At 41.9% G+C, this 19464-nt stretch overlaps 1 protein-coding gene across 1 annotated transcript; it reads right to left on the reverse strand.

The window, feature by feature from the left end:
* Positions 1 to 1096: 1096 nt before the first annotated feature.
* LOC311590718 (oocyte-specific homeobox protein 5-like) lies at positions 1097 to 6841 on the reverse strand. Its single transcript, XM_084769980.1, has 3 exons — positions 6825 to 6841; positions 2267 to 3102; positions 1097 to 1830 (listed from the first exon to the last, which is right to left on the reverse strand). Exons 1-3 carry the CDS (start codon positions 6829 to 6831, stop codon positions 1360 to 1362), a joined length of 1314 nt encoding a protein of 437 aa, XP_084626106.1. The 5' UTR covers positions 6832 to 6841; the 3' UTR covers positions 1097 to 1359.
* Positions 6842 to 19464: the final 12623 nt, after the last annotated feature.

The following is a 19464-nucleotide window of genomic DNA, read 5'->3' on the forward strand; positions in this document are numbered from 1 at the left end:
GACTTCTCTGCCTCTCTGAACTGGCAGGTTTTTACCCCGGCTTGGGCTCCTGGGTCTTTACTGGTAAAACAGAATGATCTGGCATTTTCAGTTAAAACACTGTTTATCTTGCCTAGTCAGAATTGCCAAGATCACTTAAACTAAGGACAGTTCGTGCTGGTAAAAAAATGCACAAAGACAAATACTTGCTTACTGCTGGTGTAGCAGAACCTATACAACTACTAGAGAAACAATGTGTACATTCCTAAAAAGCTGACAAAGACAGGTCTTGGTTACAAGTCCAGAATATCAGTCACTCAAATCTGAAGTAGCCAGGATGCAAAGCAGGGCTGATTGGGCAGGTTAATGAGGCCATGTGTCAAGATAAATACTTAAAAGGGCAGACAGCCTATGGGTGAGTCTTTTATCATGGCGTTATTACCTAGCCTCGTTCCTGGTGTTCCTTGTATGGGATTAACAGGGTGTAAAAAGAAAAATTATTCCTGCATTTTGTCCTATGACATAAACATACCTGAGAGCTATGAGTTTTCGTGGACACACTAAACAATTTGACAGAAGAAATCTGTTTTAGTTTCTAGGTGGTCTCCTTCAGAGCATTTATTTAGTACATATATTATTTTTTACTCTATGAATATGAGAATTCTCCTTACACATAAATATAAGTGTCCATACACCCTGACCTCAATGGCAAGAATAGGTCATAGGATTGAAGCTGATAATAAGCCGTTATATTGCTTTTAACTATGCTCCTTTTGGAAAGGACTACGAACATCTCGGCCTTCATTTAAGATATTCCTACAGCTCATAGAAAACCTTTGATAATTCTTGGAATCAGAGAGTTCAGTTCTTCCTGCAGAGGACTTGCTTTAAGTCGCAAGCACACACATGCTGCCTCAACAATGTCATTGGTTACAATCCCAGAAGTTCCTAAACCATTTTCTGCCCTCCCAGGCCCCAGATGTAGGTTTCTATGGATACAAACATACAACACAAACACAAACACACAAACCACACACACACACACACACACACACACACACAGTAAAGTAAATCTATCAGACATTCTGGAATGAACAGAAGATTTTTAAAAAAAATGTTTTCTGAAATACTTTTAAGGTGTTTAACATATAATACAACAATAGGTGGAGAATACTACAAATGGCCTTTGAAACAGTCTCAGTGTGTGGATAACACTGACATGAAACTAATACAGAGTAGCTTGCATCTACACCCTCAGTCTTAAGAGTGATGACTTTCACTACCACACCACTTCTTTGTTTCAAAGATGACCGGGCCTCAACCAGTCCAGGATCAAAGTGTTCATTGAGGGTGTGATGTGCCTCAATTCATCTAGCCATCTTACGGACCAAAATCACTAAAGACTTGTTCCAAGAGCAGTTTATCTTCTGGACTTAACTCTTGAATATACTTTGCTTCTTGGAATTCAGTAAAAAGTGGAGATTCAACTGAGGCGCCTTCAGCTACTGCTGGGTCATTCTCACCTGCGGTTACTAAAAAATGACCAGGGCCTGCAGCTGCAGCAGGAGCTTGGCCAGCACAATGGTCTTCTTGGAGTCCACACCTGGCACCCTCTGAGGTTTCTTCATTGTGGAGAGATTCTTCCAGACTGGGGTAAAGTTGGAGAATGGAGTCCACATAAGATGTGCCTGAAGACATGGACTCTTCAGCAGCCGAGTCAAGAACAGATGAGCCACCTTGAGAACTGGTTGATCCACCAACATCCATAGAGCTTTCCATATTCTCTGGTGGTTCTGAAATATTCTGGAGATTTTTCTTTTTGTACTTTGCTCGGTGATTCTTGAACCAGATCTGGAAAGACAAAAAAGAGAAGTTATAGGAAGACCTGTGTGTGCCAGCCTGGGTCAGAATGTCAAGTTGCAAGATGCCCCAAAAATATGCCTAGGACCTGACACTAACAACTAGGGAAACTTCACCTAGATCTTCTGGGTCATTACTAGAAACATTAATGCCTAGGTCCCTGAGACCCTACATGGGGATATGTGGCTCCAGGGTAGTACCCATGCAGAAGCTGAAGGCCAAGTCCAGCTCTGGATGAACAGATATCTCCAGTCCACATCTAAGAACCCCAAGAATTGTACAAGCAGAATATGTGAGAAATTTTGAACATGTGGGACTTTAATTATTGAGAATAATAATTGAGAATTATTCTGGCTGCAGGGAGAGAGAGAGAGAGAGAGAGAGAGAGAGAGAGAGAGAGAGAGAGAGAGAGAGAAGAAAGTCATACCTGGATCTGGTAGTCTTCCACTCCAAGATCTTCGGCCAGATCCAAGCATTGCTCCTTGCTTGGGTACATTTGGTCATTAAAAAAAGTTTCCAGCTTTAGGATTTGTTCTGGGGAGTATGAAGCACGACGCTTTTCCCTCCTCTTCTTTGAGGTACAGAAGGGAGCTTTGTATGTATCTGAGCGATTCACAGACTCTACAGAAATGCCACAATCAGGACATTCTGAGAATGGTGAGGTCATCTGGGGAACTGGGTCCACTGAGTTAGTTCCTGATGTTGGCATACCTGAATGCACTTGGGGATCTGGGTTCATGCGGGGAAGTGGTTTCCATGATGGTCTAACAGACTCTTGGGGTCCTTGGTACCTTTCAAGTTCTGAGTTCCATTGGAGACTTGGTGGTTTTGAAGTTGCTTCAGCCCCTAGGGCCCATTGAGACATGTGGAGATTTTGTTTGCTTGTACAGCCTGGATGCCTTTCAAGAGTCGACTGCTTTGGGGATTCTCTAGGACTGAGGAAACTTTGAGACACTTGGTGATCTAAATTGCTTGTTGAAACTGGATGTCTTTGGAAGCTTGACTGTATTGGAATTCCAATGGCCTCTAGGGGATATTGAGGCCTTTGGATACCCATGTTTCTTGCAGGATCTTGGGGCATATAAAAACCTGTGTCCCCGCGGGCATACGAAGACATTTGGAAATTTTGATGCAAGCCTTGCATCATTTCAGGTCCTAAGTTTCTTGGGTTGGATGGATTTAATGGCAGACCTCTATCCATTGGTGGATATGGAAGCCTGCTGGAATGTGGTCCTACTGGAAAACTTTCTTGTACTGGAGAACCTGGGAGGAAAGAAAAGGATCAGAGTAGCTCTACAGATAAAAAAAAAAATTCAAACAACAGATATATTCTATATGTGAGTATCTAGGTTTTCAAATGAGAAAAGCAATCATAGATTCTTAGTGTTAAAATCTACATAAGAGTCAGAACAGGAGCAAAGGCCTGTCATCCCAAATCCTTCATTAGTTCAGCAGGAGAATTCTGAGTTTAAAGTCAGCCTTGAGTCCAGAGCGACATTAAGTACAAGCGGCACTGAGACAAGCACTTTTCTTTAAAAAAAAAAAAAAAGACCAAAACAAGGGGATAGAGAGGAGAAATTCATATTATTAAGACTCCTTCAATTTTCACTAGGAATATAACCTATTTCTCTCACTAGCCTTGAGGATCGAGTGAAAAGGAGAGAAAGCAGGAAATGTGATTTTGTGAGGAAGGCACGGCAAGAGGCAAACGTCTGCTATGTGGAGATGGAAATTCAGGCCGCATCCTTTTATCTACGCCGGCACCTTCAGCCTCAGTGAGGCATTGGGACCAAGGAGACATCTTTAAATGTCTTAATGTACAGTTACTATCATATAGAGATTGATGTTGATGACAGGGGACATCTTAAAGAAATCTCTTTTCTTCAAATGCCTTTATCTGGTGAGCCATGTTTGGGAACACACCAAAACAACTACTGTGTTTTCTGCAAAAAAAAAAAGGTTTATTATTTTAATCACATAGCATTTGAACTACCTATAATCCTAGGAGTCCCATTGCAAAGGCCGGAGGACCTCCCCGCATTACATTTTACATGAGATGTTCCGGAACAGCTGGATTAAACAAAAAAAATCCTTCCTCAAAATGAAACCATTCATTCAGAAACATGAATATTGTATATAACCACATTATTTCTCCATCACCAGCTCTTCCTAATATCTATACCTACCCCACATCAGCTTTTTTTTTCCCCCTAAAAAATGCCCACAAGCCGGGTGTGGTGGCGCACGCCTTTAATCCCAGCACTCGGGAGGCAGAGGCAGGCCGATAGCTGAGTTCAAGGCCAGCCTGGTCTACAAAGTGAGTCAAGGACAACCAAGGCTACAGAGAAACCCTATCTTAAAAAAAAATATGCCCACAAAACTTTCAATCCAAATGTCCTCGATCTAAAGAACTGTGAGGTCAAGATTGAACAGAGATTGTGGGACTGAAAAACAGTGACCAGCTCAACTTGAGATCCACCCCATGACAGAGAGCCAACGTCTAACGCTATTAATGATACTATGCTATGCTTACAGAGAGAAGCCTAGCATGCAAGGCTTCCTCCGGGACAGCTGAGGGAAACAGATACAGAGACCCACGGGCAAAAAATAGATGGGGCTCAGGGAGTCGTGTGAAAGGGAGGGAGAAAGGACTGAGACAGCAAGAAGAGTCAGGACGCCACAAGAAGACCTACAGTGACAACTGAACTGTCACCGTGGTTGCTCACAAGGACCAAAACGACAACTAAAAAGTATGTATTGGCTGTACTTTCAGATACCTTGCTTGTACCATATGTGTGGACCGGAGGATGTCTGACTCCGTTGCTTGCCTTTGGATCCCTTCCCCCTAGCTGGACTGCCTGGTCTATGCCCAGTGGCAGAAAATGGACTGAGTCCTTCTGCAATTTGATAGGCCAGCCTGTGTTGATAACCGTGGGGGCATAGAGGAAGGACGGGAGGGATGTGAGGATGGGGCTGAGACGGGGAAATGGAAGGGGCTGTGATCAGGCTATAAATTGATTATTAAATAAGTTAATAAAATTTTTAAATCAAACACATGTGAAGTACATGAAAGGAAAAATTCATTACTATTGAGGATACAACCCAGCGCTGGGGGGATGGCTCAGAGGTTAAGAGCCCTGGCTGCTTCTCAGAGGTCCTGAGTTCAACTCAAAAACACTTGGTGGATCACAACCATCGGTAATGAGATCTGCTGCCCTCTTCTGGTAGGCAGGCACACATGCAGGCAAAACATTGTAAACATTAAGTAAATTGGTCAGGCACTGTGGCGCCCGCCTTTAATCCCAGCACTCGGGAGGCAGAGGCAGGTGGATCACTGTGAGTTCAAGGCCAGCTTGGTCTACAAAGCGAGTCCAGGACAACCAAGGCTACACAGAGAAACCATGTCTCAAAAAAAAATTAAATAAATAAATAAACAATAAAAATAATGAATCAAACTAACTACAGTAGCTGTGTAGTTCCTCAGAGATGAGGATTTGAAGGCCCACCAGCTTCATGAAGGAATTTCAAATCATAGCTGGCCTACAAGAGACGCTGCCTAAAAAAGAACAAAGCAATCAACCTACAACAGAAAAATCTCTCTCCATGAGGCTCTAGCTTTTTAGATTAAAAAAAAAGAATATTCACATACACCTAATTTTGTCAAATAAAAACTAGACCTCAGAGCACAGACCTGTAATGCAAGATAATTTCTAAATGCAGCAAGGTAACTTCAATATTAAGAGCATCTGTGCTAGAGTCACTCTGAGGTAACAGTACAAACTGCTTAATATTTTCATTTGACAAAAACAGGGGCTAGGTGTGGTAGTACACGCCTTTAATCCCACTGCTACAGAGGCAGAAGCAGTTTAATCTGTGAGTTCAAGGCCAGTTTGGTCTACAAAGAGAGTTCCAGGACAGCCACGGCTACACAAAGAAACCCTGTCAGGTTTAAAAAAAAAAAAAAATACCTTGGAACGGAGAATATAAAAGATCAAAGAAAACAGAGGAGAGAAAACAAGAAATGATTGAATTTTGTGAGGACAGCATGGCTAGAGGGAAATAAGAGCAAATGTCTGCTCTGTTTGGATCTTCAGGCTTCATGCCTACCCTATATCAGCACCCAATGTCTCAGTTACAAACGCAGTCCAAGAAGATTTATTTTAATGGAGCATGATGGCACATGTCATTAGTCCAAGCACTCTGGAGGCAGAGGCAGGCAGACCTCTGTGAGTTCCAGGACACCCTGATCTACAAAGTGAGCACAAGACAGCCAAGGCTACACAGAGAAACCATGTCTCAAAAAAAAAATTTAATGTTAAATTTCACCTCATATTATAGTTGAGAGCTACATGTGGATGGCAGTGGACATCTTACAAAAATCTCTTCTCTCAAAATGTCTTTTTCTGGTGAGCCATGTTTTAAGATGCTCCCCCCCCAAAAAAAATTACCTGCATTTTACAAAAATATTTTAATCACATGGCACAGAGTCTATCTTTAATCCTAGGAACCAAATGGCTAAGACAGAAAGACCTCTGAGAGTTCTAAGCTAGAACTTTCCAGTACAGCTGGATAGCACAAAGATTTTTTTCCTCAAAACAATAAACATAGCCAAGAGGTGATCCCCTATGCCTTTAATCTCAGCACAGATGCAGGAAAGTCGCTATAAGTTAAAGGACAGCCAACGCTAAACAGTGAGACCTTGTCTTAAAAAAAAAAAAAAGAAAGAAAGAAAAGAAAAAGACCCGAGCTCTAAAAAGTAAGCAAACAAACCAATAAAATTTCAACATAGGTGGTCATCACATGGGTGCAAATTTACACTGTAAAATATTATTTTATATAATCAGAAAGGCAAATATAATTAAAAAAAATTAGGATTTGTGATGAGGAACTAGAGGAAAAATAAGGACTCATATTCACGGCAGGTAGAACTTGAAAACAGTACCATCCTCCCCACGGTCCTCATGAATCCTTACAGGCAAACTCACCCTCCATATCAATGGGCTCCTCCATCTGCCCAGATGTGTCCTGAAGCTCTAAGCTCTATGCTCTACTCCAGGAATCGGGCCTTAAATAGGTTCTCCATGCAGGACCCTCCCACCAACACACCCTTAATCCCCTCTTGCCCACCTGACACCCCACCCTGAGGCCTCACTCAGTGTGCAGCCCCACCTTATGGGGCTGGCTGGTTTGCTTGGGACCACAAGAATTAACTCTTTCTTGGCCAAAATCTCTTCATTCTCCTGCACCCTTAAGGGTTCAACTCAGAAGAAATGTGGACTCCACTGGTTGATGACCACCTCAAGAAATGAGCCTTCATGCAGCACACTGCCCAGATTCACTGCTCTATATTGACATGGCTGATACTCCTCCTTTTTTATCTCTTTATGAAATTGAGACAGAGTCTCACTACCTAGACCAGTCTGGCCATCACGTCACAGAGATCCACCTGCTTCTGCCTCTTTTAGACCGAGATAAAGGACACGAAATTCACTTTGTTCCTCACTTCTTGATGGGGATTTATCTCTTCAGCCTTAGATAATTTTGGCAACTACTCTTCAGCCATGATACCACCACTATCATGCTATTTCTACATGGAGCATCTAGATCCTAAATCTTGTTCGCTGGATAACTGGAGCTCTTAGAGTCCCACAGTTGCCCTTAAACCCTTATATATAGGCCTGACCATGGATTGTTTGTTCACACATTGGCCCTATACTGAATGGGAGCCCACAGACAGCTGCTGGTGGGTTTTTGGTTTTTTGTTTTGGGGTTTTTTGTTTGTTTGTTTGTTTGTTTGTTTGGGTTTTTTGGTGTTCTGTTTTGTTTTGTTGCAAGAATGCACTGCTTTTCCTCCAACCCAAGCTCCCTGAAGTTTCTTTCCTGGGAGTTTAATTACTTCCACCTGAGTGAATAGGGCAGCTTCATCTATCCTCTTACTTGTTCAGGAAACCTCATAGATTGCAAACTTCCCCCATTTCAGGGATCTTTCCAGGAGATTGACAGATTTGTTTTTTGAAGCACCATAGACCTTAGGCACATTGGATTCCTTTGGTACATCGGACTTGTATTCCCTGGGAGTTTGAAAAATGAGGATTAGGAGTTGTTTGCAATTTGACTTCTTCCCTTCCAATTTGTTTCCCCCCTTGATCTACTTTAGTTGTCTTATTGCTCTGGCTAAGACTTCAAGTATTATATTGAAGAGAGACAGACATAGTGGACGGCCTTACCTTGGCCCTGATTTTAGTGGAATTGACTTAATTTCCTCTCCATTTAGTTTCATGTTGGCAATTAGCTTGCCAATTTATTATGTTTAAGTATCTCCTTGGTCGCTGATTTCTCCAAGACTTCCAGAAGGAGACTTAGCTGGTTGAAAGGAAGTGCAGGGGAGCTCAGTTTTACAGGCAGTTTTACAGAGACAGGTTACAAAGTCAGCAAGATATACATAGATGAAGACACAATGAACCAAAGAATGTGCTGGAGACATTTGTTTAGGGTTAGTGTGAGGCTGAGAAGAGCAATTCAGTCAGAGGATGAGAGGAAAGTCAGATTGAGGAGACAGGAGAGTTGTTTAAGCAAGAACAGCTGATTTGAAGCAGTCTGTCTTGAGTTTAGAAAGAACTAGACAGTGTGATCGTATTCAGCAGTAAGTCAGAGGCTGAAAGCATTCTAGGCCCAGATTATACTCTATGGGGGCTATAAGGTTACAGGACTAGGACTAGGTTAGCAGATGGAGGCAAATAGCCTCCAAGAGAATTATTACCTCAGATGGATACACTAACACCTCCCCTTTGGGTTTGTTTGCTGAGGCAGAGTATCAAGGTGTAGCTCACACTGTCCTGTGATTTGCAGACATTTGTGGGATTCCCCTACAAACAAAGTTAAAATATGAGCCACCATGTCTAGATTTTTACTTTTTGTTTTGTTTTGCTTTGCTCTGTTTTGTTTTGTTTTGTGAGACACGGTTTCTCTGTGTAGCCTTGGCTGTCCTGGACTCAGTTTGTAGACCAGGCTGGCGTTGAACTCACAGAGATCCGCTTGCCTCTGCCTCCCAAGTGCTGGGATTAAAGGCGTGCCCCACTACACCTGGTGAATTTTACTTTTTTAATTTATTGTAACATAGAACCTCACAAAATACAAATTAATATATGTATTACTTGCATGCACCACGTACTAACTGTTCCATGTGCTGCCCTATTTTAGGAGTCTTTACAGTAGATTGCCATTTTTTTAAACCTTATAGACCTTAGGCATATTGATTTCCTTTACATACCATGTTGGCACACAAAACATGTATTCCCTGGGAGTTTGAAAACTGCGGATCAGGAGTTGTATGCAAGCCTTGATTGTAAAGCAGCTACAAGACTGACGGGGCAAGAGTTAAATCAGGCTTAATGTGTTTTGTTTTGTTTTGTTTTTTTCTTGTGGAGGCTGGGCTGAGAATCTGGTCCCAGTGTTTCCTCTAGCCTAGATGGAGAGTTTCCCTCAGCCTTCGGGAGGCTAGCCGAAGAAGGCTCTTGTCCCAATTTTTCAGCACCTAAGGAGATGATCATGCGGGTTTTTGCCCCCCTCAGTTTGTTCATATTATTGATTACATTGATGGATTTCCGTATATTGAACCACCCTGCATGTCTGGGATGAAGCCTACTTGGTCATGATGGATGAGATTTTTGATGTGATCTTGGATTCGGTTTGCCAGAATTTTATTGAGTATTTTTGCATCTCGGTTCATAAGGGAAATTGGTCTGAAATTCTTTTTCTTTGTTGTATCTTTGTGTGGCTTAGGTATTAAGGTGACTGTGGCTTCATGGAGTGAGTTTGGTAGTGCTCCTTCTGTTCCTATTTTGTGGAATAGTTTCAGGAATATTGGTATTAGTTCTTCTTTGAAGGTCTGGTAGAATTCTGCACTGAATCCATCTGGCCCTGGGCTCTTTTGGTTGGGAGACTTTTGATGACTGCTTTTATTTCTTGGGGAATATAGTACTATGTATTGTGTTTGCCTGATCTTGATTCAAGTTTGGTGTGTGGAATTTATCAATAAAATTGTCCATATGATTTAGATTTTTAAATGTTGAAGCATATAGGCTTTTGAAGTAAGACCCAATGATTCTTTCTATTTCCTCAATATCCATTGGTATGTCTCCCTTCTCATTTCTGATTTTGTTGATTTGGATGCTCTCCCTTTGTCTTTTAGTTAGTTTGGCTAAGGGTTCGTCTACCTTGTTGACTTTCTCAAAGACAAGTTCTTGGTTTCCTCGATTATGTGAATTTCACTTCTAACTTATTGATCTCAGCCCTGAGTTTGATGAATTCTAGCCATCTACTCCTTTTGGGTGTGTCTGCATGTTTTCTTTTTCTAGTGTTTTCATGTGTTCCTTTATGTTGCTTGCATGGGATGTCTCCAATTTGTTTATGAAGGTGCTTTGTGCTCTGTACTTTCCTCCTAACACTGCTTTCACTTCGTCCCAAATGACTGGATATGATGTACCTTCATTTTCACTGAAATCTAGGAAGTCTTTAATATCTTTAGTTCATCCCTGACCCAGTTGTCTTTGAATAGAATGTTGTTCAGTTTTCATATGTTTGTAGTCTTTTTCTTAATCCTATTGTTGAAGTTCAGCTTTAGACCTTAGAGGCTTGCTTTGTGACCAATTATACGGTCAGTTTTGGAGATGGTTCCCTTTGGTGCTGAGAAGAAGGTGTATTATTTTGTGTTTGGGTTAAAAGTTCTGTGTATGTCTGTTAGATCCATTTGATTCAGGACCTCTGTTAGCTTCATTATTCCTCTATTTGGTTTCTGCCTCAATGCTGAGAGTGGGGTGTTGGGGTCTCCCACTATTAATGTCTTAGGATCAATGTGGTTTTTTTAAGCATTAAAAGTGTTTCTTTTTTTAAGGTTTATTTATTTATTATGTTTACAGTGTGCACCAGATCACATTATAGATGATTGTGAGCCACCATGTGGTTGCTGGGAATTGAACTCATGACCTTTGGAAGAGCAGTCAGTACTCTTAACCACTGAACCATCTCTCCAGCCCCTAAAAGTGTTTCTTTAACAAATGTATGTGCCTTGTATTTTGGTCATAGATATTCAGGATTGTGATGTCCGCTTGGTGGATTCTTCCTTTGATGGCAACAAAGTGTCATTTCCCCATATTTCTTGATTCATTTTTATTGAAATTCTGTAGACATGCCTGGTGGCACACATCTTTAATCCCAGCTCTTAGGAGACAGAGGAGGGCAGATCACTGTGAGTTTGAGGCCAGCCTGGTCTACAGAGCTAGTCCAGGTCATCCATGGCTAACACAGAGAGACCCTGTCTCAAAAAACCAAAAGATGAGGGGGAGGGGAGGGGGAGGAGGAGGTTGAGAGGGAGGAGGAGAAGAAGAAGAAAATCTACTTTATTAGATATTAGAATGGCTACTCCAGATTGCTTCTCGTGTCTGTTTGCTTCGAAAATCTTTTGCCAGCCCTTTACTCTAAGATAAATGTCTTTTTAAAGTACTTTATGTTTTCAGTGTGAAATCTTGGAAAAGGAAAGTTGTGGCTTAACAGTGATGTGTTTGCATGTCAAGTTAACAAGGGGTCAATTGTGCTTGAATAATTTTTATTTCAACTTGACAAAAGCTAAAGTCATCTGAGAAGAGGGAACTTCAATTAAGAAAATGCCTCCAAAAAAAAGAAAAGAAAAGAAAAGAAAATGCCTCCAGCTGGGTGTGGTGGTGCACGCCTTTAATCCCAGCACACAGGAGGCAGAGGCAGGTGGATCACCATGAGTTTGAGGCCAACCTGGTCTGGAAAGCGAGTCCAGCACAACCCAGCATATACAGAGAGACACTTTCTCCAGAGAGAGAGAGAGAGAGAGAGAGAGAGAGAGAGAGAGAGAGAGAGAAAGAAAATGCCTCCATAAGAGGGGCTGCAGACAAGCCTAAAAGGCATTTTCTTCATTAAATATTCATGGAGAGTGGCCAGGCGTGGTGGTGCACACCTTTAATCCCAGCACTCGGGAGGCAGAGGCAGGCGGATCACTATGAGTTCAAGGCCAGCCTGGTCTACAAAGCGAGTCCAGGACAGCCAAGGCTACACAGAGAAACCCTGTCTGGGGGCAGAGGGAAGATTAATGGGGAGGGCCCAGCCCTTTGTAAATGGTGTCATCCTTGGCCAATGGTCCTAGGTACTATAAGAAAGCAGGCTGAGAAAGCCATGAGGAGCAAGCCAGGAAGCAGCACCCCTCCATGGCCTCTGCATTAGCTCCTGCGTTCTGGTTCCTGCCCTGACTTCCTCCGATGATGAACAGTGATATCAAAACATAAGCCAAATAAACCCTTCCTTCCCCAAATTGCTTTGGTCATGTGTTTCCTCACCTCAATAGTAACCCTAACTAAGACAGACACCCTGATATCAAGCAGACCCTCCCACCCTGCCGTCCCACTCAGTCCTCAGTCTGCAGCCCCACCCTATGGAATCCTGGCCCTATGGAGTACATCTTTCTTTATTGAGCAGATAGGCTCAGTGCTGGTTTGCCTGAGATCTGAGAAACTAGCAAAGCCTTGATACTGTCCTCTTGAGGCTCCATCCTGGAATAAATTCACTCTCCAATGGTTGGTGAGTATCTCAGTAAATGGACCTCTACTCAGCCTGCTGCCCAGGGAACTCTTGATTCCATCTCATTGCTAGGTACCCTTCTTGAAAGATGAGAGCATCTCAGACTTCCATCTCCCTCTACCTGGGCCATCCAGAGTCTCGCTCTGCTCCCCAAGCTCACTGGAGCCCCCATGGTCTGTCTCTACCCAGATTTTTTCTGAAGCTCCTACACAGAGATTTCAAAACTCTCTCATGATGGTGGCCTGGTTTATGTCCACAGATTGTCCCTGCAATAAATGGGTGTTTGGGTGACAGCTATTGATGACTCATTGTGAGAGACTGGACTACCTTAATCCATACCTGAAACCCTTCAGTTCGCTTTTAAGGAGTTTAGTCACTCCAAGATGAACTCAACTTGTCCCACAAAACTGGGCATGTACTTTCCCACCAAGCCACGTGCCAGGGGAGCTTTCTCTCTTTTAAAAAATTTTTTAAATTTTTTACACCCGACTTCTCAGCAGAGACCATCAAAGCCAGAATGGCCTGGACAGAGATCCTGCAAACCCTAAGAGACCACAGATGCCAGGCCAGACTACTTTACCCAGCAAAACTATCAATAACCATGGATGGAGAAAACAAAATATTCCATGACAAAACCAAATTCAAACAGTACCTATCCACAAATCCAGCTTTACAGAAGGTACTAGAAGGAAAACTCCATCCCAAAGGGTCAAGCTACAATCAAAACTACTCAGGAAATAGATAACTATACCATGGCAAAAACACAACTACACAAACTCTCAACTGGAACCAACATCAAAATTAAGACTCTTAATAGTAACTGGTCGTTAATATCTCTCAACATCAATGGTCTCAATTCTCCAATAAAAAGACACAGACTAACTGAATGGGTGCATAAACAGGATCCAACATTCTACTGCATTCAAGAAACATATCTCACCCATAATGATAGGCGTTACCTCAGGATAAAAGGTTGGAAAAAATATTCCAAGCAAATGGACACAAGAAGCAAGCAGGCGTAGCCATTTTAATATCGAACAAAATAGATTTTCAACCAAGATTAATCAAAAGGGATGAGGATGGACACTTCTTACTCATCAAAGGTAAAGTCAACCAAGATGACATCACAATTCTAAACATCTATGCTCCCAATACAAGGGCACCCACATTTATAAAAGATCTGCTAAAAAGGCTTAAACCACACATCGATCCCCACACAATAATAGTGGGAGACTTCAACACCCCACTCTCACTGAAGGACAAGTCATCGACACAGAAACGAAGCCGAGAAATAACATCATTAACCAATGCCATGGGTCAAATGGATCTAACAGATATCTATAGAACCTTTCACCCAAACAAGAAAGAATATACCTTCTTCTCTGCACCCCATGGAACCTTCTCCAAGATTTCTTGATACCTACAAAAGGATTAAAGTTAACTACACTATCAAATTAGTACAAAATTTATCAAAAATGTCTTGGTGAGGCTCAGAGACAGAGCTAATCTGGACATTAAGCCTCTGTGTAGTTTATGATGACAAACAGCAGTTTTCATTAGAGAATAATAAGTATGCCCCACTGCACAGTAGATTTAATATTGAAAACAGAGCCCACTCTACACTCTGATATTGACTCCATCTGTACAGAGAAATTTCAATTCGCAACCTGGCTGAACTGGTAAAAGATCACATCCAAAAATCTTCTAGTTCTTCTTAATCCAGTTGGAATGCAGAAATAACTTTAATCCCAGGAGGCAAACAAATAGATCTCCAATTAAAGGCCAGCCCAGAATAAAGCAAGTTTTAGATTAAGTAAATCTCATGTCCAGGGTGTGGTGACACAAGCCGTTAATCCAAGATCTCAGGCAATCATGGAGGTCTGATTCTCGTTAGATGTTTTCAGTCAGTTCAGCTGACTCAGCTAAGTGACAGGCAGTGAAGTGTCGTTCAGTTCCTGGCAGTTCAGTTTCTGGAATTCACAGGCAGTTTAACTAATAGAGTTTTGTAGAGACAGGATTCAGAGAGAGGAAGCTATATATAGCTGAACATAAAACAGAGAATGAGAAGGATCCATAAATTCATAACCTATTTCCTAAGATATTATGAGGCAAAGAAGAACAATTGAGAAAAAGGATGAGAGAAAATTCAGACTGAAAGACTAGGAGAGGAGCTTCAGCCACAACAGCTGATTTAAAGCAGCCACCCAGAGTTTAGAAAGAAATAGAAGGTGTGACTCTAATCATAAAAAGGTCACCGCTGCTCCTTCCTGCACTAACTCCTACACACACACACACACACACACACACACACACGCACACGCACACGCACACGCACACGCACACGCACACGCACACACACACACACACACACACATCCTGATTCCCAGCCAATCATCCTGGAAAATGGCTCCCCAGCCTATTAAGAAACCTGCAAACTCTGATTCTCCTGAATCTGATGCTTCCAGTGAAACAAGTATATATTCTCTTGAATCTGAAAGATGTGTTCTTTAGCTTCCAATTGGCCAAGCTGAGTGTACCCATCTTTGCTTTTAATGTACATACCCAGTGGGAGGTTACAGCAGACAACATTAGGGGTCCGTTTTCCTCCAAGTTTAAAAGACACCAAATGAAGACTTTGTGCCTTATCATTAGAGGTTTCATGGGATAACAGTTTAAAAAAAACTGTGGAGGGACATCTGCAAGAGTTAAAAGGCTATAGAATGTTGACTAGGAAGCCCAATTTTGTAGGATACCTATCGTGGATGCCAGCTGAAAGGGGTCAAAAGGTATCTGCCTCAGAGTATATTACTGCCACCCTTTAAATCCCAACTCCAAAGACTAAGACACAGGTTTATCAGTTTCTAGGTGGGGTCAGGTATTTCTCCTTCTGGACACCAGTGTTGGTGGAAGAAGCTAGTCCTCTCACCCCAGCACAAAGGTGAGCACTTATCTCCTAATCTGGACTGATACTAAATAAAAAGCAATCTGTGATAGAATGATTTGAGATAAGCAATACAAAGGACTTAAATCTTTTCATTGGAGAAAAAAAGGAGCTAATGTGGTGGCAAATGCCTTTAATCCCAATAGTCCAGAGGCACTTGGATCTCACAGTGTCTGAGTCCAGCTTGGTCTACAAAGAGAGTTCCAGAACAGCCAAGACTACACAGACAAATCCTGTCTAGAGGGAGAAAAAAAGGGGATGGAGGTAACAAATTTATCTTCTTAATTCATCTCTTCCCATGTCTACCATGAAAATGACCCTAATTCAATCTCCATCCCTAAAGACCAAAGCAAAAAGAGCAGAAAACCAGAAATGATTAAATTTCGTGAGGGAGGCATGGCTAGAGGCAAATGAGAGCAAATGTCTCTTCATCTGTGTCTTCAGATTTCATCCCTACATCTATGCCATAACCCAAAGTCTCAGGTACACACACAGTTCGAAAAGATTTCTTTTAGCTGAGAACAATTGCACTCACCATTAATCAGAGCACTCTGGAGGCAGATGTGAGTTCCACTACAGCCTACTCTACAAACTAAGGCTCATTCAGGCAAGGTACACAGAGATACCCTGTCTCAAAAAAAATACTCCTGATTCTTCCTTACATCAAGAGCCTGTGAACATCTGCTTCATTCATTTTTATCAAAACTTAGTAAATTAGTAAATACAACAATGAGAGAGAGAGACAGAGACAGAGAGACAGAGAGAGAGACAGAGAGAGAAACAGAAAGAGAGAGAGGTAACAAAATCCAGCTACTTCTCAACTGATCATTGTGCCTAAACTAAAGTGTCCTAAAGATACCCAGTGTTTGTCTTTCTTTCTTCATCTTTGTTTGTTTTTTTGATACTGGGTTTCTCTGTTTCTTTGGTGGTCCTAGACTCACTTTGTAGGCCAGGCTGTCATCAAACTCACAGCAAGCTGCCGGCTTCTGCCTCCCTGGATCTGGGATTAAAGGCATTCATCACCATGCTTCATAAAATATTAAAAAGGGTTCTGCTAATGAAAGCGGTGGTTGTGCGGGTGGGGAAGGTGGAGATGATGATAGATAATAAACATGTGGTTTTAACACCCTTTCACTGTTTATTTCTGGCACTCAATACCACATTTGGAAGACTGAATATTAGTTAATCTCTGAGGTCCTTCCAACTGTGGATTCCACAGAGAGATCAAAGACAGTCTGGATTACATAGATGTACCCAATTAGTAAAAGGTAAGAAAGCAAACAAACAAATATTCAACATGGGTAGCCATCACATGGATGAATTTAACACTTTAAAATATTATTTTACTATTTATTTAATATTTTTATTAAATATTTTTAAATATTATTAAATATTAAACATTATTTAATATTTATTAATTAATGATGATTATTTAAATATCATCAAGAAGGCCAAGCTAATTATAAAAAAAGAGCTTGTGATGAAGACCATATAGAGAAAGAATAACTCTTACTCATTGCAGCTAGATGATGAAAAGAATATATCCTCCAGTCAGTCACATTCTCATCTACACAGAATTCTTGCAAGCAAACTCACCTTGGATTACAGTAGGCTCTCCAGACTTAGAAGATCCAAACTCAAGCTCTAAGCTCTACTGCAGGAATCAGGCCATAAATAGGTTCTTGATCCAGGACACTCTCACCACCACACCCTTAATCCCCTCTTGCACACCTGACACCCCACCCTGATCTTCAATTTGTGTGCAGCCCCACCTTATGGGGCTGCCTGGTTTGCTTGGAACCACAAGAGTTAACTCTTTCTTAGCCAAACACTCTTGGTTCTCCTGAACTGTGAAGAGTTCAACTCAGAAGAAATGTGGACTCCACTGGTTGATGACCACCTCAAGAAATGAGCCTTCATGCACCACACTGCCCACATTTACTGCTCTATATTCACATGGCTGATACTCCTCCTTTTTTCTCTCTTTATAAAACTGAGACAGAGTCTCCCTACCTAGAGCAGTCTGGCCATCACTTCCCAGAGATCCATCTGCTTCTGCCTCCTTTAGACTGGGATAAAGGATAGTCCACAACACTCATGTAGTTCCTCACTTCTTGATGGGGATTTGCCTCTTCAGCCTTAGATAATTTTATTTAGATATTTCCACTGAAGATGTAAAGCAATTAGTCATCTTTGGAATCATCAAACTAAGTTCTTTCTGCACAGGACTTGAGTTAAGTTGCAAACACATGTATTCTGCCTCACAACTGTCAGTAGTTATAATCCCAGATGCTCCTAAAACATTGTCTGACCTCCCAGGCACCAGATATAAGTTTCTATGGATATTGGCACACAAGACACAACACACACACACACACACACACACACACACACACAAACACACACTCACACACACAGAGAAAGGCAACTCTAACAGATTCTGGAAAGAACAGACCATAAAAGGACGTTTTGTACTTTTATTTAATGTATAATCCAACAATAAGTGATGAATACTCTAAGTAGCCTTGGAAACCCTATCACTCTGTGGATCACACTTCCACGGAACTAATACAGACATTATTGATTCTAACAACCAACATGAGAAAAATGGCATTCACTACCACCCCTCTTCTTTGTTTTACAGATTTCTGGTCCTCAACCAGTCCAGGGTTAATGTGCTCATTCGGTGTGTGAGGTAATAAGATTCATCACATCCTCTGTTATACCATGATCTTTAAGGATCTCTTCCCAGAGCTCCTGAATATCTGCAATTGAGTCTTCAGCACCATCTTTGTGTTGGAATGCAGCTTCCATAGGAAGTTTAGCTTCAATGGAGGCACATTCAGCTACTGCCCCGTCATTCTGGGTCCCTCTTCCTAGAAAATTCCCAGAGCATGCAGCAGCAGCAGCAGGAGCTTGGCCATCACAATGGTCTTCTTGGAGACCACACCTGACACCCTCTGATCCTTGTTCAATGTGGAGAGTCTCTTCCCGGTGGGAAATGGAGTCCATACAAGATGTCCCTGAAGACATGGACTCTCCAGTGGCAGAGTCAAGAACAGATGAGCAACCATGGGAACTGGTTGAACCATCAACATCCTTAGGACTATCCATATTCTCTGGTGGTTCTGAAATATTCTGGAGATTTTTATGTTTGTACTTAGCTTGGCGGTTCTTGAACCAGATCTGGAAACAAAAAAGAGAAGTTTATAAGAAGACTTGTGTGTGTCAGCTTGGGTCAGAACATGAAGTTGCAGGAGATGCCTAAAAAGAGGTACGATGTCACGATAGATACCACCTAACAGTCAAATCCTAGGGTAACCACCTAGATTTTCTATGTCTTTACTGGAAACATAAGTGTCTGGGTCCCGGAGACTCTACATACTGATAATGTGTCTCCAGGGAAGTACCCATGCACAAGCTGCATGCCATATCCAGAGCTGGATGCACAAACATATACAGTCAACATCTATGGCATGATCTTTCAGGATTGCACAAGCACAAACTGAGAGGGATTGTCAAATCAGTGAAGGTGCTGACTGGAACAATATTCTGGGTACTGGGGGAGAGATTGAAGAAAAATTCATACCTGGATCTGATAGTCTGTCACTCCAAGATTCTGGGCTAGCTCCGTGCATTGCTCTTTGCTTGGGTACATGCACTCATCAAAATATTCTTGCAGCCGGCGATTTTGTTCTTCCGAGTCCTTAATGCAACACCTCTTTTTCTGCTTTGGAGTACTGAGGTGAAATTCACTGTAATTATCAGACCTTTCTGAGGAAGATGAGGGCATCTGGGGTATTGAGTGAACTGTGTTAGTTCCTGATGTTGGCAGACTTGAGTTCCCTCCGAGATCTGGGACCCTAGGGATACATGGTTTGCTTAAAGATCCAAAGGATACTTGGGGAATTTGGTACCTTTGATATTCCGAGTCCCATTGGAGACTTGATGGTTTGGTAGTTGCTTGAGCCTCTAGGGCCCTTTGGGACATGTAGAGATTTTGATTGCCTTGAAATCCTAGATGCCTTTAGAGATTCGTCTGATTCCGGGATCCTTCAGGATGTAAAAAACCTTGATACATT

Source organism: Acomys minous (assembly GCF_964271855.1).
Source record: "Acomys minous genome assembly, chromosome: 20".
In the NCBI taxonomy this organism is placed as follows: Eukaryota; Metazoa; Chordata; class Mammalia; order Rodentia; family Muridae; genus Acomys; species Acomys minous.

What these genes read in the sequence shown, in the direction of transcription:
- LOC311590718 (XM_084769980.1), bottom strand. An exon ending in TGGAAGACTACCAGATCCAG is followed by an intron (nt 1,831 to 2,266) that starts GTATGACTTTCT and finishes TTGTCTTTCCAG; the next exon opens with ATCTGGTTCAAGAATCACCG.